The 23843-nt window shown below is 37.6% G+C and overlaps 1 protein-coding gene across 1 annotated transcript in view; it reads right to left on the bottom strand.

The window, feature by feature from the left end:
• Positions 1–4287: 4287 nt before the first annotated feature.
• The window catches only part of DCC (DCC netrin 1 receptor), a gene marked incomplete at its 5' end in the record, with an annotated part of 954021 nt that continues 934465 nt past the window's right edge, over positions 4288–23843 (bottom strand). The window contains 2 exons of the mRNA XM_027869065.1: positions 4288–4377; positions 15639–15781. Of these exons, the coding sequence (XP_027724866.1) occupies positions 4288–4377; positions 15639–15781 (233 nt within the window). The remainder of the gene's footprint in view (positions 4378–15638; positions 15782–23843) is intronic.

Below are 23843 nucleotides of genomic sequence, written 5' to 3'. Positions count from 1 at the left end.
ATAGCAAAGTATTTTGATCCATGGATACAAGTGCTTTGGGATGCAATGGAATATGACAGCACTGGGTGCCCTACCTGTGGCTTTCCAAAATATTACATTTGAGACTTTAATATTGGGCTCACTGGATGAAAGCTTTCCAATGCAATATGAAAGTCACTTCTGCAAGTCAACATAGTAATACCAACTGTCAACAGCTATGCAACATATTGTTCTAGAAATGATAACAAAGAAATTCCTGTGCAGATTTGATTTTATGAACTGCTTTTGGGTCTCTAGTATTTTGTGAGCTCTCTTTAGCATTGGCAATAGGCAGAGGCAGAATATTAATCTGGGCATCTCAGTAATGAGGGAGTCATGAAATGGTTTAGGATAAAAGCAGGGGACTAGACCCTGCTTCAGATCCATCTGGAAGGTCATGAAGGTTGACTTTTGTTGTAAAACAACAAAAAAGGCAAAAAGAAAACCAAAAACATATGGATACAGCTGTGAGGCTGTGCACTGTCTTCTTTTTCCTGCCTTGTTCATAAAGTACAAGTGGACACACTGCAGGGAATGCTAAATTTGGACTCCTTTTTTTATTCAGGCAGGACTTTGGAGGCAGCCTGGTTTTCTGGGAATTGCAACCCAGTTGCCATCTTAGCACTCCTCTATTAAGTTGTAGCAAGAGTTTGGAAGCCCATTCTGTTGCATCCAACCGAATGAGCCAATATCAAGAAAAGGCAGTAGCAGCCTCCTGGGCCCACTCAGTGGGTCCCCTGTACTGCGGGACCTTGATTAGAAAAGCAAAGAACCAAGCTATGTGGTCCTGAATGTTGACTATGAACTCTGAGTTCAAGCTAAGTGGCTATTGTCATGAAGGTAAAAATTCCATTTGTTTTCACCAGGGCAAGCCACCAAACAGCCCATTGATATGAATTACAATTTACTTAAAGGGACTAGCAGATTCCATTTCCACCACAAGACATTGTAGCCATTATAAATTCACCTCTTAGGGTCCTAAGCTGAGTTGTTTTCCTCAAATTTATTAGGGTTTAAAGTTATGGTGCATAAAGTTCTTTCTGACTAACTACTGATTGTATGTTACTTAAAGATGAAGTTCCAGTGTATTCTTTAAATATGTCAGTAGAATATGTTTCTGTTGTATGAACAGAAGCACTATAGCTGGGTAGATACTGAATGTACACAAAGAACTATTTAACTTTTGGCTACCATACCACTGGAAAGCACTTTACTTATTTTGAGCTCTCTATATTTGCTTGTCTCTGACATATATAGAAGTTTCTTGGGAAAACCTTTCCTATCAGGTAAAAATAGGAAAGAAAAATAACTCCTCTCCTCAGAAATAGGTGCTTGCCTGATAGTTTGACTTCTGTGAATGTGGGGTTAAAGGGCACATTGCCAAGCTGTATTTAAGTCCCAGTGCTGGAGTATCTGGTTTAGCTGTCAAGTGGAACCCTATGGGACTCAAGAGATTTATGAGTTTGAAAAATCTGACACTGCCTAAACTCATTTGGGAGCTGGAGCAAAACAGAGGTCACTTCCACCATTCACAGGTTACTTCTTGTCAAGAGATTAGGGGACTGGGAAAATTAAAGAGTTACCTGAAAACCCTGAGTAGGTAAGCTGTAGCCTTCCAGGAACAGTTTGGGGAACCACAGTTCTACATATGCTACATCAGCCATATGGATTTGGGGCTTAAAGAACTTGTATCTCATGGTCATATTCTTTGACTTGTCCTCTACACTAAGGCTTGGCACGGACACTTATTTTACCACTGTTTAGTGAGACTTTACCACTACCACAAAAACATTTTAATGTTAAAAAAAAAAAGGACCAAGAACATTTAGAAAACACAAGGCCTCTGAAACAAATTCTCCAAACTGTCTTCCATATCCAGAACTCATCCAAAACCAAATCAAAATGATCTGAATTGTTCTAACATTCCCATCTCATTTCCAAAGATGACAGGCCTGGATTGGAAGTACTGAGAATTTTTATGAAGATCCTAGCCAGTTCTCTTGAACTGCTTATGTTCATCTGACATAGTAGATAGCTAAATGCCTTGGATTCAAGATATAGGGACCAAATGAACCTTGAAGACTGAAGACATCATCTCGGGGGGATTAGGTACCTTTAAAGTCATACTGCTATGCTATGACTTTAAAAGGAAGGCTGTCCCTGGGGAGTAAGGGACTCTATTAAGGACATAAGGTGTCCCTATTATTATCTTTATATCAAAGTGGTTGGTTGATTCTGAAGAGACTGAATGCTAGCATGGGGAATGCCCCACTCCAAAGGGCCAGACTTCCAGAATCCCAAATGCCCCTGATGTCCAACAAAAATAGGAGCAAATGCCCTCATACAGGTAAGACTACATAATTCTTAAGAAGGACTTAAATAAAAGTTTAGCAAATTGAAAAACAACCAGCACTCTTGTTGAAGGAACAATTTCATAGAAGGACCAGATTTTCTAATGAATGATCTGAATGAGCTCTTTCTTTGACATCAGATTTCCTTCCTGATGTAAAACTGTAAAAAAATAATCTGAATTATTACTTCTGTTACGTTGCCATTTTGCTCAAAATATTTCATTCAGGGATTCATATATAATTACCCACCTAATAAAAGGAGCTATTAGGTTGTAAAGATCCTATCCATTCCATGCTCTTTTAAAATTATGACCCACTCAAGCTTGAAATCAAAGGCAGAGCTGAATGGAATAATTCAGCTGAAACTTTCTTATTGGGTTTTGCTGTCTCCTAACTGATAAATATGCAAATTAGCTCCCTTTTGGTGATTCAGCTGCATAAACAGGGATTAACTCTGAATACCAGCTGAAAATTCAGCAACTGAAAGTGTACACACAAAATGTTCTTAATTCAACCAGTTAAAAGGTGTTGATAAACACGGTAATATAAAGTTAAAATTCTAGCAGAGAATGAAGATGCCACTTGGAAACCCCTCCTGAATCATGAGACACAACTTTGAGAAAGATCCATTGGGTTTATGAAGTTTCATAAGTGTCAAATGGGGCCTTTCCCTCTGCTCCCTGACAGCCTGGAGCTCATCACAGCAATAGGCCTCAGTGGTCACCACTGGCCAATGTGTGGCCGGGTCCAGTTGTCTCAGTGACCTGTCAGGAGAATCAGGAAGGGCCCAAGGATGCAGTCCTCTTGAGCGAAGAACTCTGCCTTCGCTTCCTTCCTGTCTGCTCTTCAACAGTTTGCTGTTTCTTACAAGAAGTGAAGAGATCACCGGTGTCCTTGCCAGGCAGATTATGAAGTCAGCCATCTTTTGTGGAGGACAGAGTCTCTGGGGAAGAGGGAAGGCCTTCAGTCCTGCCTGGGCGCCTGAAGAAGGATGGCCTTGGTGAAGCTTTGAAATGTCATCACAGTGTGGTATGGCCCCAAAGCCACCCATGTTGAAAAGTGTTCTAATACAAGCTTAAGCTCATAATTACTGTGTGTCTGAGAAGATTGCATATTGTATCCTCTTTCCAAAAATGCACTGTAGCTGGCAGGATGCCACCCATTGCAGATTTTTTATGTTTCTATTCTCTGTTCTCCAGACATAAATGCTAACCAAGAGTGGATATACTTGAGGAAAATGGGTGAATTTTTATAGCCACTTGCTAATACCCACCACTTGTGCAAGATGAATGACTGAATTATAAAACAATAGGCATTCATTGTCTCTTTTGTTTTTGTTTATTTTTTTTTTGTGCTGTTGGGGAATACATCCAATCCTTTGGTGCTGTGTAGTAAGAATTTCCCAGGGGTGTTTTGTGGTTGAAAGTAAAAGACAAGTGATCTCCACTGATTTTACCATGACATAGAATAGGTTTAAATAATGCACTTGCATGTTGTAACACTAGACTGACACATTTAAAAAATAAAACAAAACAAAACAAAACCTACAGAACTGCAGGCCCTGATTATGGGAAACAGATGCATTATTTATGCGAATATAGTCACTATGTGTGGCTAGCTGATCAAAGCCAAAGGCCAGAGATACTCTAGAGACTTTAACTTTGATCTTGCTGTGAAACACTCCTTTGCTGTTGATGTTGTTGTTGTCTCCATTTTGAGAACTTTGAGATGCACAATGGGCACTAGGTGGGTGGCATCTACCTCTCCAAACCACTTGAGGATCTTCCTTTCACTAGACAGTACTGGGGATCAGGTGATGTGTTTTATGTGTGCAGGTGTTTGTGGGCACATCTTTCTGTGAATGAAATCCTGATATGCTGCATGGTCTTGGATAATCCATCTTCTCAATTCACAACTTTTAGAAGGCTGAGCCTGTGATGGCATTGAGTTGCTTCATTAGCCCTTCCAAACTTGCCATTTGTTCACTCAAATCGTCCTGCTCATATACCTGTGAAGAGAGAACGCAAGTCATCAGTGCATAGTAAGACCTGAAGGACTATGAGATATAGAAAGTCTAGTCCCAGGCAGTTAGCTCTGTGTCACTACAAAAGTACCTCATAGCCTTTTATCATAGGATCATAGATCCACAGACCTCAGAAACTATATAATTCAACCCCCTGGCATTGCAAATGAGAAAACCGAGACTCAGGAAGTTAAGTGACTTGTTCAAGGTCACCCAAGTAGGGGAGATTTGAATCCCAGGTCCTCTGACTTCTTCAGTCTTCTTTCCTTGGCACCATGCTGCCTCTCTTAGAAAAGTTTTAGTCAGGAAACTACCTAAAGCTACCACAGGTAGATACAATGTGATGAAAAAATCCTTAATTTTACATTTGTCCCTAAGTGAAATGGGATTTTGTAAAAAGTCCACAGGGAATCTTCAGAGGTTAGAGGGTCACTTTGGGTGGCTATAGCGAAAAGGACACATATCAGTTGGGGGTTAGGACCAGACCAGTGATGTCAAACTCAAATAGAAATTGGGGGCCACTAAACCATACATAAGGATCCCTGTGGGCTAAGTATTGACTTAAAAAACCATATATGAACATCACCTATGTTCTATTGTATTTTTATTTATTTTGTTAAACATTTCCCCAAATACAATTTAATCTGGTTCAGGCTACAGTGGGAGTGTCATGGACTACACTGTGGTTGTCCTGTTTTTGCCACCTCTGGGAACAGATGCCCTCTAAAACCCCTTCTAACTCTGATTTTATGATTCTACATTCAGTAGTATTTCACAGTAAAGATTTATATTTAATTTCTTTTCTTTTGGATACAATATGGGGCATTTTAATTTTAAATAGTTTGCCATTAAGCAAAATTGGCTCTCCCAGAGCTGGGAATGCTTATGGATAGAACTGTTGAATATCAACCTGTAGTAACTCACAATTCACCCTCATAGGATGGTCCCCTAGAGGGATGACTGCTACTTAGGTTCAAATATGGTCAGAGATTCTTCATTCCTAAAACTATATCTCATCAGTCACTACTGGTGAGCCTACTTTTAATAGCCAGCCCATAGATATAGGTAGCTGAAAGAAAAGGCATGCAAAATATTCCTCTTCCCCACCCCACCCTCTCCATAAACCTAGGATATCTATTTCCATAAATACATACAACATTAATTAGAAGACTGGTCATACCCATAAAGTAAATTGGTGATGAGGCTAACAAGGAACATATGTAGTTAAAACAACTCATGCCTCTGGTACCATAAGGTCCCAATATTCTTTATGTTCTTGGAGCATCCTCATTTTGTCTCCCTCCTACCCCCAGTTCAAGATGTCTTCAGGGCAGATCATTCACATGAGATCTCTGGGCCTGATGTTCTCTGTAGCTCAACTCCTACCTGCCAGGATGAATTTGTTCTTAAATATATAGCTGGCTCTCTTCTCTGCTGCCAAGGGTCACACTATTCAGAGCTGTCTCCATACACTGCCTCTATTTTGCCTTGATCCCTGACAGGTACAGTGTCTCTTAATAGGTAAATAGCTCTGCTACAAAGTGCCATGGGTTATGAAAGTGGGAGGATAGAAAAACTCCCTTCCTCTGATAGCTCAGGCAAGGATGCAAAGGGAAAGATAAAACATGATCTCCTCTAAAGAACCGGTAATTTGTTTTGTTTTGTTTATGTTTTTTTTTTCATAGCTGTCTCTCCTCTAGATTGTAGGCATCTAACTCCTTAAAGCTATTCCCTACCTTAACTTTGGAGAGTATGTCCTTTTTTTTTTTTTTTCCTTAAAGTCATCAATGGCATGACCCAGTCTTCACTATGGAAGGGCTAGTTATTCTCTATAATAAAAATAACTTCACACTTCATAAAAGGGTAACTGTCCATACTCTATACTTTATTTAACACAGAGACATCTTACTGTTTTTATTATTTGCCCCTTCCTGTGATTTTATCAACTAGAGAAAGTGTGTAGGGGTATCAAGTGAATAGGCCTATCTGATCAACTCCTTTCCTACCACAAATGTACTATGAATTTAGGACATGTCATCCTTCAACTGGACAGCTAGATAGTGCAGTGAATAGAGTGCTGGGCCTGGAGTCAGGAAGACTTATCTTTCTGAGTTTAATTCCTTCCTTAGAAATTAGCTGTGTAACCCTGGGCAAGTCACTTAACTCTGTTTACCTTTAGTTCCTCATTTGCAAAAAATGAGCTGGAGAAGGAAATGGCAAACCACTTCAGTATCTTTGCCAAGAAAACCCCAAATGAGATCAAGAGGAGTTGGACGTGCCTGAAACAACTCAATAACAACATTCTTCAATACTTTAAGGATATTCTTTTGATAGTATGGATATTTCCTTATTCCTTCCACTAATGCAGGTCACAAGTGCTTTATATAGATTTAGCATAGAGGTTCCTAGGATCTCTGTGGCTGAAAAATTCAACCTAGTATTGAGCTTGTTTGAATTTAGTTATGCTAATCCTCTGACAACAGACACAGTTTGTCATTTGACCAAAGGACAAGGTATAGGAAAGAATGAGAGAGAGAGAGAGAGAGAGAGAGAGAGAGAGAGAGAAAGAGAGAGAGAGATACAGATATAGATATAGATATGTAGATACAGATATAGATATATAACATTTATGATATACAAGATAATTTCACCTATAATCTTGTGACTTAAGTAAAACAAATATTAGGATTCCAGTACTCAGATCAACATTTTACAGAAAAAGAAGCTGAGGCATGGAGATAATGATCATACAATTGGTATTTGTTGAAAATGGAATTCAATTCCAGGTTTCTTGGTCTGAAATATGTTTTTTTTTTCCTACTTTGCCAGGAAATCTGTAGATATCTCCCAAATTCCCTAGGCAATGTTTAACTGAGCTGTTAAACTTCTAGCAGATGTTGAACATAATTTCTTCTGTTGAAATCAACTGTGAAGACTGAAATGTCTAGATAGACAGGCCACATGGTTATACTATAGGCATAATCTACTGGGAGATTCCTGGTTTTTCTAAATTAGGATTTGTCATTAACTAACTAACTGGTTGTATGACCCTGGGCAAGTCACTTCACCTCAATTTCTTCATCTGTAAAAAACAAGCTAGAGAACAAAATGGCAAATCACTGAAGTATCTTTGCCAAGAAAATATGACTGAAACAATTGAACAACAACAACAAAAGCTGTGATGTTGAGTCATCACGAACTCTCTGTGATTCCATTTCCTTCTCTGCAAAATGTCAAAAAACCCCAACATTGCCCTAATCATGAGTTGTGAGGATATTAATTTTAACATATCTAATCAATTAACAAACATTTATTAAATACCTACTATGTGCTGAGCACTTGGAGATACAAAAACAAGAGTAGAGAATCTCTACGCTCAAGGGATATTTACATTCCTTTGTGGAAAACAATTCATACACATAAAATCAAATATGAAATATACACAAAATTATAACAAGGTAATTTTTTTTGGGGGGGAACTGGCACCTATTGGGGAGGAATTAATAAAGCTCTGGAAGAAGACACAGTTGAGTTTGAATTTAAGATCCTCAATTTAATTGCTGTGAGCTCATAATCTATTGACCAGGCAATCTTTCACTAGATGGTCAATGACAGAATGTTGAGCAATGGAAGAGAATTTAGAGATTCTCTAGTTCAGTTTCTCTTTCTACAGTTGATGAAACTGAAGCTCACAGAAGTTAAGTAACTCAACCTTGGTCATATAGCTCTCTCAAATGGAAGAGCCAAGGCTCAAAACCCAATTTTTGAGGGGCAGCTGGAGAGAGAACTGGAGTTGGCTTCAAAAAGATGAGCTCAAATCTTGCCTCAGACTCTATGTGGCCATGGGCTAATCAAGTAACCTCTCAGCCTCAGTTTCCTCATTTGTGAAATGGGGAATAATGGGATGATGGTATAGCAACTCATGAAATCATCTACCTGAGCTACACTCACATAACTTAAGAGATAGAGCTTTTAAAATAATGAATTTTTATTTACATAGTTGATGTTCTTGAATGAAAAGTTATACCCATATTCATCGTTCCTGCAATGTCTCTGCTCTCACACATATGCTCATGGTTTCACAAAGAATATTTGAGCTGGGAGGGAGCTTAGAAGGTTACCAAGTTCAACCTCTCTTTTCAAAGCCAAGGGAAGGAGGTTCCTTGATAATTACCACTAATCCTTTAGGTCTACTTAGCAAAGGATTGAAGAAGTATCTGTGTGCTTAGATTATTTCTGTGGGACAAAGGATGCACCCAGCCAGTAGTACGATGAATTTGTATTAAACTATCCAGAGTCACTTAGTTCATTATGTGAACAAAGGCAGACATTTGCAAGATGGCTATCTTGGTTTTGAGGTGCTTTTCCTAGCCATCATTCAGAATAATGCTACATGGGGATAATAAACCTAACCTTGGCCTCAATTTTAGTGTGAACTATTCAAGTGATCTAACCAGCCAAAGACCATTAAATAGGATACTTAAGTATATGAGGGGTCTGATCAGGAAATTTCTGATTGGGTCCTCCTATCCACAGAACCTGGACCTTTGTCATAAATTGGCATTTCCCATTGAGATAGACATATATTGTTGCTGCAGACATATCCTGGTAAATGTTTAACAGTTGGCTGACTTTTGAGTTTAATATATACTATTAACATTTTCTTTATTCTTTCTTAATTTTAGACAACCAACAATACATCAAGCTCTGATTTACCATTTTGACCATTTCACCATTCACCAATTTAAGAGGTGTCAATGCTCACACTGAAAATTTAAGAATTGGCAGAGCTGGTGTGAGCATAACTCTGATTATAGCTCAGCACTGATAGACATGCACTTTGGGAAGGACAGTCACTTTAGAATGATGTGTCAGTTCCTGATTAGCCCCTGTATTTCCCCATGACTGAGAGGAGAGAGAGTAATTATTGAAGTTGATTCAAGACTGATCCAAATCAGGGAAACTACATTTTGCTAAACAATAATAGACAATGAAGTAACAAACACTTTTATAGCAAGTTTTTCTGATAAAGGCATCATTTCTCAAATATGTAGGGAACTGAGTCAAATTTATAAAAATAAGAGCCATTCCCTAATTGACAAGTGGTCAAAGGCTATGAATAGGCAGTTTTCAGAAGAAGAAATCAAAGCTATCTATAGTCAAATGAAATAAAGCTCTAAATCACTGTTGATCAGAGAAACACAAATTAAAACAACTCTGAGGTACCACCTCACACCTATCAGATTAGTTAACGTGACAGAAAAAGAAAATGATAAATGCTGGAGGTGGTGTGAAAAAAAATTGCTACACTAATGCACTGCTGGTGGAATTGTGAACATTCTGAAGAACAATTTGGAACTCTTCACAAAGGGCTGTGCATACCTTTTGACTCAGCAATATCACTTTTAGGTCTGTATCCTAAAAAGATCAAAGGAAAAGGAAAAAGGATCTATATGACAAGTATATTTATAGCAACTCTTTGTGGTAGCAAAAAATTGGAAATTGAGGGGATGCCCATCAATTGGGGAATAGACAAAGTTATGGTATATGATTGTGATGAAGTACTATTGTATTGTAAGAAATGATGAGCAGGATGGTTTTAGAAAAATCTGAATATATATAAATTGATGCAGAGTGAAGTGATCAGAACCAGGAAATCATTGTTCATAGTAATGATAATATTGTAACAATGATTAACTGTGAAAGACTTAGCTAGTCTAATCAATACAATGATCTGAGACAGTTCTGAAGGACTCATGATGAAAAATACTCTCCACCACCAGAGAGAGAACTGATGAATTCAGAGTGCAAATTGAACTTAATTTTTCACTTTATTTTTCTTGCTTTTTTTGTGGCATGCCTAATATGGAAATAGGTTTTGCAAGATTTTACATGTATAATTGATACTATATTGCTTGCCTTCTCAATGAGTGTAAGAGGAGCTAGAGGGAAGAAGAGAATTTGGAACTCAAAGAAAAAAAAAAGAATGTTAAAAATAAATAATAAATTAGGAAAACAACAACAACAACAACAACAACAGAAAAGATGAAGCCAAAACCTCCCTTGGTGTTCTAGAACAGAAGTACAAATGATTCCACCTTCTATCTTTGGGTCTTGCCTTTCTTGGAACCCATCTCCTACTTTCTTTCTTGGACTTCCAGAGAGAGGTAATGGCATGATTTTTCTCTTCTCCCCTTCTAAGTGGCAATGGTAGCTACAAACACGTGACAGTGAGAATCTGTGTTTGTTCAAGTGAACCTGAGTCCCTGGACCCTGTCTTCTGCTTTCTGTTTTCTTCACTGAGAACAAGACAATGCCCAGCAATCCTAAGGAATGAATGGATGTTTTTAGCTCCAGTAGCAGCCTTTGTGAATTTTGAGAATTCAGAAATTTCAGATTTGGATGTCAACTGACCACTTGGACTTATTTGTCAAAATAGCACCATTTTCAGAGAAGATTGTCATCACCAAAAGGATTCTTTAGTGAAAGGTCTAAATAAAGCCCAAGTCATAGTCACATTGGATAGAATATCTGCACCTTGTGAGTTGTTCAGGAAGTGCAGAGCTGAGGGGAAAGAGCAATATTTACTAACTATCCGTTCAGCAGTCTCACAAAGTTTTCTCACCCCCTAGGAAATCATAATGATTATAAATGGCTATTTGAGATGTTTTATGTTTCTGAATTTCTTAACGTGCGTTTTTGGAAAGAAGGAAGGAAACAAACATTTATTAAGTACCTACTGTACTCCAGGCACTGTGCTATGAGCTTTACATATATTATCTCATTTGATTCTCACGACAGCACTCAGAGGTAAGTGCTGTTATTATGCCAATTTTTCCAGGCTGAGATTAGGTGACTTGTTAAGGATCACACAATTAGTAATGTCTGAAATCTGATTTTTGAACTTAGGTCTTTCTGACTCCAAGCTCAGAGCTCTATTCATTCTGACACCCAGTTGCCTTTTGCATTTTGTTCTGTCTTAAGGATTTGCTATGATGGAGAAAATAATCCCCAATCTTATACTTGATATTTACATTTTACATGGAGTACATCTTCTAGGCAATTAGGTGGCACAGTGGATAGAGTGCCAGGCCTGAGGTGGGGAAGACTCATCTTCCTGAGTTGAAATCTGGCCTCAGACACTAGCTGTATAACCCTGGGCAAATTATTTAACCTTGTTTACCTCAGTTTCCTCATCTGTTAAATGAACTGGAGAAGGAAATGGCAAACAAACCATTTGAGGGTTTACAAAGAGTAAGGAAAAACCAAACAACAAAACTGTGTTTTAGAAGGGAACCTATTAGTCTTTTATATACACACACACACACACACACACACACATACATATACATACATACATATATGTATATATATACACACATATAGATATGTCCATACACATATGTATATATATGTGTATATGTGTATGTGTCTCTGTGTGTGTATGTGTGTATAAACCCTACACATGAGCTAAGTTTTGTTTTAGACATTTTCTTTTGGGGTTACTACCAGGTAGTAGAAATGAGCCAATCTGAGAGAATCCCATATCTTCCCTTCCCCCTACCCCCACCTCCACCTCTGAACTTAATCTTTGAGTCCAAAGTCCTTGTGGGAATTGATACCCTGTAAGTTTGGCCACACAAGTATTAACCATAAACTCTATCTATGACAAAGAAGGAATAAATTGAGGTTATTAACTGGATAAATTATATAAAAGTAATTGTTAGAATTATATAATTTAGAGATATCTATCTATTCAAGTTTCTTCCTCTTACTGATAAGAACCTGAGATCCAGAGAAACAAAATGATTTGCCTAAAGTCATATCTTATACTACCTAGATTTTTTTTAAATCTTGGATTATCTGTATTTCTTGTTGTTGTTCAGTCTTTTCAGTTGTGTCCAACTCTGTGACCTTATTTGGTGTTTTCTTGGCAAAGATACAGGAGTGGTTTACCATTTCCTTCTCCAGCTCATTTTACAGATGAGGATACTGAAGCAAACAGGATTAAGTGGCTTGCTCAGGATCATACAGGTATTAAATGTCTTGGGTCAGATTTGAACTCAGGAAGGTAAGAATTCCTGACTTCAGGCCCAGCACTCTAACCACTGCTCCACCTACTGGGTTTCCTCATCTATAAAATGAGCTGGAAAATTAAATGGCAATTGTTTCCATTATCTTTGGTAAGAAAACCAAGATGGGGTCCAGAAGAGCTGACATGACCGAAATGATCGAACAACGAAAACAACAAGAAAGTAGATGGCACAATAGAGTATTGGACTCAGAATCAAAAGACCTGAGTTTGAATCCTACTATATCATGGCTTTATGATCCTGGACAAATCACTTAACTTCTGTCTGCTTGTTTCTTCACTGCCAATGGGAAGAATAATATAGCACATGTTCATAGAGTTGTTGTGAAGATCAAATAAAATAACATCTAAAGGGCTTTGCAGACATAAAAATACTATTTAAATGCTAGTTATTATTCTTATTAGGGTCAACTTTAGGCAAGAAAGCACTATTTAATATGTCATGTAATGAGATATTTCATAAACAGATCTATTCTCTGCATTGCAAAAAAAAAATCATTAGAACTTGGCTCAAACCCCTTGGGCAAAACAAATATAAAGTTAAATTGTGTAATAAGCATAACAGCTACTTTTAAATCCAAACCTTGCCTTATCCGATTCATGTGGACACACAGAACCCAAAGGGAACACCAGTGGTAAGACTGTGTTAATAACACCAGAAATTCTTTCCTGGTCTGTTGTGGATGTGGTTCATTGCTTGTGATACTTCTTCAATTTAAATGGGCATGAGATAAACATCATAATCTATTTAAGACAGAGATTCAACAATCTAATATGTGTTGTTGTTGCTATTAGTTGGTGTGAAATAGTTGTATAGAATGCTGGATCTGAAATCAAAGATCAAAATTCATATCCCACATCCCTCATCCTACCTCTGACTCTTATTAGTCGTATGACCTTGAACAACTCACTTGACCTCTCACTGCCTCTAGAACTCTCTAGAACTTAGGTCATTGGTAAAAAATGGGCTATATCCATATCAGTGAAGAGAGATCTCACCCAAGGTTCCCTACACTGACTGACAAAATCACAGTTCCTCCCAAAATTCCTATGCCTTATTATTAGCTAGCATTTATATAGTCCTTTACATTAGCTAAATGCTTTGTATACATTTTCTCATTTGAGATTTATAATAATCCTGGGATGGAGGTATTATTATCACCTTTTTACAGATGAGGAGACTGAGGATCATGATGGCTAAAAGATCTACTCATGATTATACAGCTTAGAAAGATCAGATGTTGATTTCTAGCTCAGGTCTTGCTGTTTCTAATATTCTATATACTACATCATGGCCAAGTAAAAGCCCTGGGGATGCAACGCATTGTCATGTTCTGCTTCAATTAACTACTTTGTAAAAAGAAAAATAAAAGTTGGCTCTATTGCCCACAACTTGTTATGTATCTGAAACAAATTATTCTTTGATAGTGTTGTGCTATGTTGATATTATTTGCATGCTTTGCAAAATCAGCATCTGTGCATACAGAAAACAGAAGCTGTTAGAAAGTTTGGTTGTTTGTTTTCATTCTATGATACATGTTGGAATAAGATCCAAATGAAACAGCAGAACATAATTAAAATTAGTTTTTCTTGTCTTCTTTCTTCTCCTCTAATTCTCTTTTTCTTCCCTAGCAGATCTGACGTACTACTTCCTTAGCCCTTTAAAATGATCTTTTTCCCTCTCAAATCTATTCTAAGATACTTTATGCTTTTCTAAATAACTGTCTTGTGTTTCTGTAAATGCAACCTTCTTTCAACTTTCTCACAATACATTTTGTTTCTCTAGTTTTTTCTTTTTATCCAATCCCTTCATCTGTTTTCCCTTCCTTATTTTCTCTTATTTTCTAAGAATTGCTTTTTGTTTCTTTCTTTCTTTCCTGGGGAAATAACACTCCCCCCTCCCTCTTCTATTAGTGACTTCCATTTCCCTGTCTTCTATTTTCTTGGTATCTCTATTGTGTCTCCAATGCTTCCCTTCAGTCTTTATCTTTCCTTTTTGTCTTGTATCTCTTCTCATTCTCAGTCACTTAGTACCAGCAATTTCTGATGATTCAGGAAGCATTTACACACACACACACAAGCCATTAAAAAGCAAAACAAACAACCAAACTTTCATATGGCTGAATCCAGATATTCAGCTGAATATTTTGAAAAGAAATACAAGGAAATAATGTCTAACCTGCTTTAAAAAACAACTAATAAAAACCAGTTGTTTGACTAAATTAAATTTTTTGGGGGGATGGTAGAAATTTTTCTAGGTAGCCAGGTAGTGCAATGGATAGAGTGCTAGGCCTGAAGTCAGAAAGACATCTTTGTGTATTCAAATCTGGCCTCAGACTCTTACTTAGCTGTGTGACCCTGGGCAAGTCACTTAACCCTGTTTTCCTCAGTTTCCTCATCTGTAAAATGAGCTAGAGAAGGAAATGGCAAACTATTCCAGTATTTCTATCAAATGGGATCACAAAAAGTCAGCTACGACTGAAAAATGACTGAATAACAACAAAAAGTGGTATAGTAAATAAAATGTTGAATGTAGATTTAGGACGATCTTGAGTTCAAATGGAGCCTCCGACAATAGCTGTGTGACTGTGAGCAAGTTAACCTGTCTCAATTTCCTCATCTGTAAAATGAGAATAATTAAGAGCACCTACCTCCCAAGTTTGTTCTGACAGTAAAATAATGTTATTTATAAAGCACTTTGCAGACCTTAAAGTGCTATATAAATGCCAGCTATTTTCACTGTTAAGTAGGAATCCTTCCTGTTGCAACCTTTTTTTTGTTGAAAATCATTGCCAAAGACCTTAATTAGCATATTCCCCTGCCTTAATAAATAGAAAATAAAGTTTAAAATTCCATCTTTTTTTTAATAGTTAAGGTTTTGCAGGGGCTTAGAATCAATCAATCTTCAAAACATCATTGGCAATGGTCCTATAGATATAGATGTGGAAGGCAAAGAAAATTAGATTGAAAAACCTAATTCAACCCCCAGACTTAAAAAATAAATTCCTGAAAGGAGTTTATATTCTAGTCATTTGACTTCTACTCATCAAGTACAGAGGAGAAAACACAAAGTAATTGAAGGTTCTTTCTCCTCCTGAATATACTACAAGGCAGTATATGGCATTGTTAGGTTGAATGTGACAAGTGTGCTTACGCTGGCTGGATCCTCCGGCTGCTTGTGGCCTTCTTCAGACACTTCGGGGGCTGTGGGGACTGACACGGGAAGCAAGGGAGACCTGGCCTTTCCTGCTAATCCGAGGGAAGCTGTTTTCACATGAGTCTTGGTCAGGGTAGGACCTAGGAGAGAAAACACACAGAGGTACAGTCTATGTACATCACCTGTTGGAGAACAATCTTAAGTGTACAAGTCAAATCCTACTAGATGAGGCTAGTTTTGCCATATTGGTCATTCTGTAAAGACAGATTTAGAGTCTAAAAGCAGGCTTTTAAAAAAAATGTCTTCTGAAAGGGAGGCTAACTCTGATTGAGCTACTCTTCAGTAGATGAAAATTCTCCAGTCAGAGGTAATTTCAAGTGGACTTCAAATCACACCAAGGGCTGCCTGGAAACTGCAAGCTGTTCATCAGCTCCCATGGTGTCAGGTGAGCTCATTCCGCTGACTTGCAGCTCTAGACCGGAAAACTGCATGCCCAGCTCCCTAAATGAGGACCTGAATTGTGCAGGTCTCTGGATTAGAATGATGGGGTGGGAAGTGAAGTCGGCTTCGCTCTAAGAATGGTTTTTGGATGATACATTGAAATATAGTCCCTTGTGGCCGACTTAGCAGACGTTAAAGATTGCATCCTTAATTCCTTCTGAAGGAGTGGAAGTCCAAGCCAGCCCGGCTTCTCTCAGGAACAGATTCTAATCTATGGCACTTATGAAAGGCATTGTTAAGTATATCCTAAGTGACATTCTTCTACCTGGTATAATAATAGCTCACTGACCCTGGGCATGTGGAGTGAATCACAAAACTTTTACTTTTGCTGAATTAGATTCATTCCACCTGAACACTGATTAAGTACTTAATGTGCTCAAGGCATCATGAAATCCTATATAGGAATGATACAAATATCACTTTCTATTTAATCACACATACATACATACATACATACATATGTTTTAACCATTTGAGTGTTGTCCACTAGATGACAATTTTTATTTTCAACTATAGTAAGTTATAAAACACAAGTGAGGATAAAGACAATCCATTGTTTACAGGGATGTGCAAAGCATTTAAATAATGTTGCCATGCAAAATAGGATGTTCCCAAGACAGAGGGAATGAACCAGAGAACCTAAAGAACCAATAAAACAATTAGCATATGTTTACTGAGTGCCTACTATATGCCCAGGGCTATACTAGGCATTTCAGAGGGTGTAGAATATTTCTTAAAAAATTCCATTGCTAAGGGTCATAGAATACTTAATCTAGATTTGGAAGGGTTTTCAAAGGTGTGATCTGGTCCAATCCCTCTAGTATAGTCTCTAGTCTTTACTTTCTTCTCTCTGACCATTTTCTCCACAAGCCACAATATCTTGACAAAGCTGTCTATACCAGAAGACCATGGCTTGGAGAAACTTTTGCTCTGGGGCTCCTCTCTTGGGACTGATTACTTTATTGTTTTTGTTCAGTACTCTTCTGGAGTTAAACTCTGGTCTAACTAAATCCAGGACCTGTGCTCTATCCACTGCACTATATAGCTGTTATTGGTGACTACCTCTCTTAGAACACTATTTGAGGGGGACAGCTGGGTGGTACAGCGAATAGAGCATTGGCCCTGGAGTCAGGAGAATCTGAGTTCAAATTTGACTCAGGCACTTACTAGCTGTGTGACCTTGGGCAAGTCACTCAACCTCAGTTGCTTTTCACCCTTCCCCGCCTCAGCCCCCAGCCAAGAACTGGGTTTCAGGAAAAGCACTCTAAGCATTTTTCAGCCTTTAAGGTTCTCCCATTTCCCCACAAATTCTGGGGCTATGAATCATGACCAAATCAATGCCATTGTTCCTAGGTGGAAGGTATTTATCCTATTCACCACTCCTTTAAATAAGGATAAATAAATAAATAAATAATAAGGATAAATAAATAAAGTCTTTCCCTAGCTACCTCTCCTCTTGAAACTCCTTGAGGGTGAGGATTATCTTTTCTTTTGCATTTGTATGTGTAGTACTTAGTACATGGTAGTTGGCCTATGGTAGTTGGTGGTGGTGGTCAGACATTTCAGTCCTGTTCAACTCTTCATGACTCTATTTGGTATTTTCTTGGCAAAGACACTGGAGTGGTTTACCTTTTTCTTCTCCAGCTCATTTTACAGATGAGGAAATTGAGGCAAACAGGGTGACTTGCCCAGGTCACACAGCTAGAAAGTGCCTGAGGTCATATTTGAACTCAGTTCTTCCTGACTTCCTACACTCTATCCACTTGCCACCTAGCTGCCTCTTGGCATCTGATAAGTACTTAATAAGTGTTTGTTTCATTTACTCTTTAACTCGTTCATCTAGAGCTGAAAAGAATCTTAGAAGTCATTGAGTCTAACTTCTTTTTAAAACTGAGGCAATTGAGGTAAAGTGATTTGCCCAATTTCACACCACTAATAGTGTCATAGATGGGATTGGAACCAAGATCCTATGAGACCATAGCTTGCGCTCTTTCTGCCTGACTAGGATGACTGTTCTCAAGCAGTGTACAATCTGATTGGAGAAACAAGGATTATGCCTCTTAAATAGCAAATACTAAAGAGAATAACTGGACACAAATGAGATATTATGCTGAACTAAAGTCTATAATAAACCCAGGAATCCTGAAATAACTCAGCAAAGAAAGAATGTGAAAATTCCATTCTCTGCATTTTTCTGATTTATTTACTTATTTATTTTTACAATGTAATATAATGGAAACAGCTCTGCCCTAGGAGTCAGGAGATAGATTTCGATTCCAGCTCTTACCTTTATTATCTATGTCATTATGGGCAAGTCACTTTATTTCTCTGGGCTTCATTTGCTCATCTGTAACATGAGAGGAGTGCACTAGATGGCCTCTCAGGTGGCTTTCTGCTCTGGCTATAATGATCTCAAGATCAGTAAAATGGGGACATGCAAATGTCATTGGTGACACTCCTCACAGGGTGATGAGGAAAGCACTTTGCAAACTTTAAGGAGGATTATTTTTAATGTTAAAACTGGGCAAGACCCCAGGGATCATCTAGGAGTTCAACTCCCTCCTTTGATAAGTTCCTGAGTGAATAAAACAAATTCCTGAGCTCATTGGTGGTAGAGGCAGGACCTGATTAGATTTCTGCTACCCAATCCAGCACTCTTTCCAACCGTTCCACCTTGTTTCCTGCTGTATATTTTAGAATAATGGTCCCAAGTGAAGAGTTGTCTTCCCCTAGAGAACTGATAATGTGGAAAAATGGTTCTAGGTGGTATTGAAAGAACAGAATGACTGACACTGACTCTAGATGGTACCATGCAATCAGCAAGAACCGATCAGTCAATTAATATTGATTGCATCATTGTTATGCACTCAGCATTGTGAGAGACACTGGCAGGGTCACAAAGATATGGTGTCTGCTCCTAAGGAAAGATGCAGTGTAAATAATCCTCATATTGTTAACAGACCTTAAAAGATCTTCTGCTACCGGCAGAAGGGGGCAAATCACTTAAATGTTCTGTGCCTTAGTTTCCACATCTCTGAAACAAGAGGGTTGAACTGGATGATCTCTAGAAACTCCTTAATTCTATGATACTAATTTCTCAACATATTACAATTTATGAACTCACACCATCAGGCACTTGACTTTAAGAGGTTTTTCTTAAGCTCTAGGAAACATATACTTGCAGTTTGAGGGCATCACCACAAGATGGTGATGTTAATTATTTGGTGGGACAGATGAGCAACCTGTATCTTGACGCAGGTAACTGACACATGGAATCACCAGATAGGGGAATCCCCTTTCTTAAAGATATATAAATATTGCTAATATAGCTACATGACATATATACAATTAAAATTATATAAAATTCTTATTAGAATATAAAATGAGATTTAAATGCAACAAGTACTTGGCAACTTATGTTATTCCCACTTTTATTCAGTTATTCTCTAGTCAAATATTAGGGTTCGGAAAACTAAGAATTTGGGAATTTCTTAGCATTGGCCATCTATAGCCTCATCTTCTTCCTGCATATTCTCAGTGTTGCTTCATATATTTGCAGATGAACTTGGTGCAAATGGGAACTTGTTGATATTGAAGTCAGATCTCTTTAAGTAATGGTCAACATTAGAAGCTACATGATGGCAAAACTTTGTCCCATTAAGTTCTTAAATCTTGAAGTAGGCACTTATATGTATCCCTAGTTCCAACAAAAGGAGTTAGTATGTTACAGTAAGCATATTCAACTTAGAATCAGAGTTTTGACTTCAAGTACTGCTCAGCCACTATAATACCTGTGTGGCCTCAGCAAAGTTGATAAACCTTCCTTGTTCTATTTCTTTTTGGTAAAATAAAGGAGTTTGACGAGAATTCTTCAAGAGCGAGGACTCCATTTTTATTTCTATAGAAAATCTCTGCATTGAGCTCAGTGCTTGGCATGAAGCATGCATTCTAGTGAAGTCCTGAGGGTATTCTATGACTGTTGTTATTGATTCTTTTTTGAGTCATGTTCTGACTCTTTGTGTCGCCATTTGGGGTTTTCTTAGCACAGATATTGGAAGGGTTTGCTATTTCCTTCCCCAGCTCATTTCACACATGAGGAAACTGAGACAAATAGGGTTAAGTGACTTGCCCAGGTCTGTAAGTGTCTGAGGCCAGATTTGAGCTCATGAAGATGAGTCTTCCTGACTCCAGGCCTTGCACTTTATCCACTCGGCCACCTAGCTGCTCCATTCTGTCTCTGGAGCTACCAACAAATTTTACAGGAGCTCTATACAAGTGTGAGAAAAGTGAAATCTGTGTAGGAGACTTCATGGGAGCCAGAATCTGGTCCTCCTACAAAATTTAAAAAAAATAGGACTAATTAGAAGATGTGTTAGTACATGGAACCTTAAGGAAATGTCTGCTTCTCAGTATAACTAAATAATAGCCTCTGTGACAAATTTCTTTACTTCTAAAAGGAATATACGAAAGAAGTATCCTATGGTGAAAAACTACATACTTATTTCCCCATATTTCAGCACATTGTATTTATACTTTAATTGATCTGAAACATAAATAATTACAATCAAACATAAGACCTTAATAGAGAAATGGAAATTAGTAGAGGGGAACAATAGTGTGATAACGGGCCTGGATTTAGGAAGACCTGAGTTCGTATCTCATCTCAAACATTTACTAGCTGTGTAAGTCATTTAATGGCTGTTTGCCTCAGTTTCCTTAAGTATAAAATGGGGATAATAACAATATCTACCTTACAGGGTTGTTGTAAGGATCAAATGAGATAATATTTGTAAAGTGCTTAGCATAGTGCCTGCTGTATAGTAGGTACTATATAAATGCTTGTTCCACCTTCCTTCAGTTTTAAAGTTATTGTCACTGTAGTTTGATAAAAGATAACCAATATGGAAAGGTTTTATTAATTATTAAGTTTATTAATTTGAAGCCTTATTAAATAGATACATTTATAATATGAGAATGACTTTTCTTTTTTTTTCAAAGACATAATATTTATATACTAGGATTACAACAGAAGTTTTCTGAGGCCAGAAGATTTTTTTTTTAACTTGGTATGCCCAGCACTCAGCACAATGCCTCAACCATAACAAACCCTCAATAAATATTTCTTTGATTAAGATGGATTGTTTAGCTGATTTGGCTTGCCATTTCTAAATGCCATCACTTTTTAAGAACAGACGTTGATGGACGTTAGTATGGCATAACGTAGAGTACTACCCCAGGGATGGGGAAACCTGGCCTAACATCCAGATTCTGCCAGTGAGAACTTATGTGAACTTATATCCATCACTTTACCTCTTTGAACCTCAATTTTCCCATCTGTAAAATGAGAGGGTTGGGTTAGAGGGTCCCCAAAGTTCATTTCAGCTCTTTTTAATATCTGCTATATTCACTTTATATATCTTAGTGCTCTGAAAGGAATCATTCATTTTCTGAGCCAAGTCTTGACTGATGAAAAAAATATTACTATTAAGGAAAGCAGATGTAATGGTAGGTTTTCCAATGAACCCAGTCCTCATGAGCATACTTAAGAATGACTTTGAGTGAATAAGTTATTTTGTCTATTATAAATACCAAAATTAACTATAAAGGACACATGAAAAAAGATGCTATTGCATCCAGAGGAAGAACTGATGAATAGAAGTATGTATAAAATAATTTTACACACACACACACACACACACACACACACACACAAACACACACACACATATACACACACATACACCTATTTGTTTAATGGTAGTCATCTTTAGAGCACCAGGGAAAGAAAAAAAGAAAAAGAAGGAATTTACTGATAATTTTGTTGTGTATTTGAAAGGAATAGCAAATTGTTCATAGTACATTTGCACTTTCTTGTACAATCAGCTTTTTAAAAAAAATACGGAAATGCTTGTTTTATTCCATAAATTAAAAATAAAATAAAAAAATATGCTTTGCCAATCTAATCCCCATGTGGACTTGACAGATATTTTTGACTGTTTGCTAATCGTATAGTGAAGAGGAAGCTTTTTGAATGTCTCTGGAGTCAGAACTGGAGTACATGCAAAAGATGCTCATCAGGCCAGGTGTTTACCTTGATCTGGTTTTGTCCTGCTGTGTTTAGTCAAGGGCTAAACCTGTGAAGCGAGAGACTACAAGCCTTCATCTCCCCACCAAAGTGGGCTGATGTGGTCCATAACTTAATGACCTGGCTGGTGCTTCTGTTACTATTGTGTCTATTCTTGTTAAATGATGGAAATTGGAGATAGTTATGACTTTGTGAGCTTTGAAGCATGACAAGAGCAAGCCATCAGGAGGTCTGAGAGTGGAGTCCATGTTGGGTTTGGAGCCAGCCAATCCAGTATCAATTCCCTGAGGAATGACCTTTGGGATTTGACCAGCAGCTATGCTATATTTGGACCTGAACTTGGTGATACCATTGCTATGTAGAACTATGTTCAGGCTGAGTCCACTCTTCTTGGGAACTGAGATAGTATAGGGGAGAATGTGTTCCCAGGTATAAGGGGGAGGGAATATTTGTATTTCTGTTCTTGATATATCTCTAAATACTCCTTTGTAAAAGCTAATTGATACTGACTGATTAAATGGAACTAGGTAGTTAACCACTGGAAGTTAACAGTATGGGGGGGGCGGACCATAACAGAATGGGGTCTCAAGCTAATAGCATTATAGAAACACAGCCCCTTGGTACCCTGAGAGGAGAGATGTAGTCAGGTTTGTTTGGGACAGTTGGTCCTGAGTAATTGCTGCATAGAACTGACCTTTGAATTCTTCCTCAACATTCAAAGTGTTTTGTTGTTGCTGCTGCTGCTCAAGAATTTCTGTTAAATGGAAATATAGATTCCATCAATTTGGAAAAGTTTTCTTATATTTAAGCAAAATCTACTTTCCTTTAATTCCTATCCATTGGTTCTGGTTCTTTAGAATAAATACAATTAAACTAATTTAAAAAAGGTATCCCACATTGAATTAGTGGCTTGGATTCGTGCTGGCTTTTAATAATCCTTGTGGATACAATGTGAACCCTTTGCTAACCCATGTTTGGTTTTCCTCTAGTTTCCTAAAAAAAAATAAAAATAAAAACAAATAAACAAAACAAAAATTGGTTTGTTAATTTGGTTTCCAAGAGGAAGCAGTCACAAACTCCAGTGGTCCATAAAATACTAGGTTGGTGAGATTAAGTGAAAAGAAAGAGAAATAGAAGGAAGGGCTGCTTTATTTACCTGCTTCACTCCCTTCTTTAAAAAAAAAAAAGGAAAGCAGCTCTACAGGGGCAGTTGCCTTTTTCTTTCTCCCATTACAGATATTCCTTTGCTTTTTGGGTGAATACAGATTCTCTGAATAGCACTGATGGCAGCACATTCAAAGTTCTTTGAGTGATCAAATGATTTCAGGTCTTGATGTTGTTTGACATCATAGATGACTGGCCACATTCTGGTCAGAACAATATACAGGACTCAGGGTATAGCCTTCTAAAGTATATATATATATATATATATATATACACACACACACACACATATGTACATATATGTACATATATGTATATATATATATATATTTAAATCATGCAGAACTGAGCAACATTCCAGACATTTTCACAACTAACATTATACAGCATGGCTACATATCTCTCTCTCTCTCTCTCTCTCTCTCTCTCTATATATATATATATATACGCAT

Source organism: Vombatus ursinus, unplaced genomic scaffold, assembly GCF_900497805.2.
Source record: "Vombatus ursinus unplaced genomic scaffold, bare-nosed wombat genome assembly UNPS02014791.1, whole genome shotgun sequence".
Taxonomy (NCBI): Eukaryota; Metazoa; Chordata; class Mammalia; order Diprotodontia; family Vombatidae; genus Vombatus; species Vombatus ursinus.
Note: the sequence above shows the minus strand (reverse complement) of the source record. Positions and strands in the feature narration are given on the sequence as shown.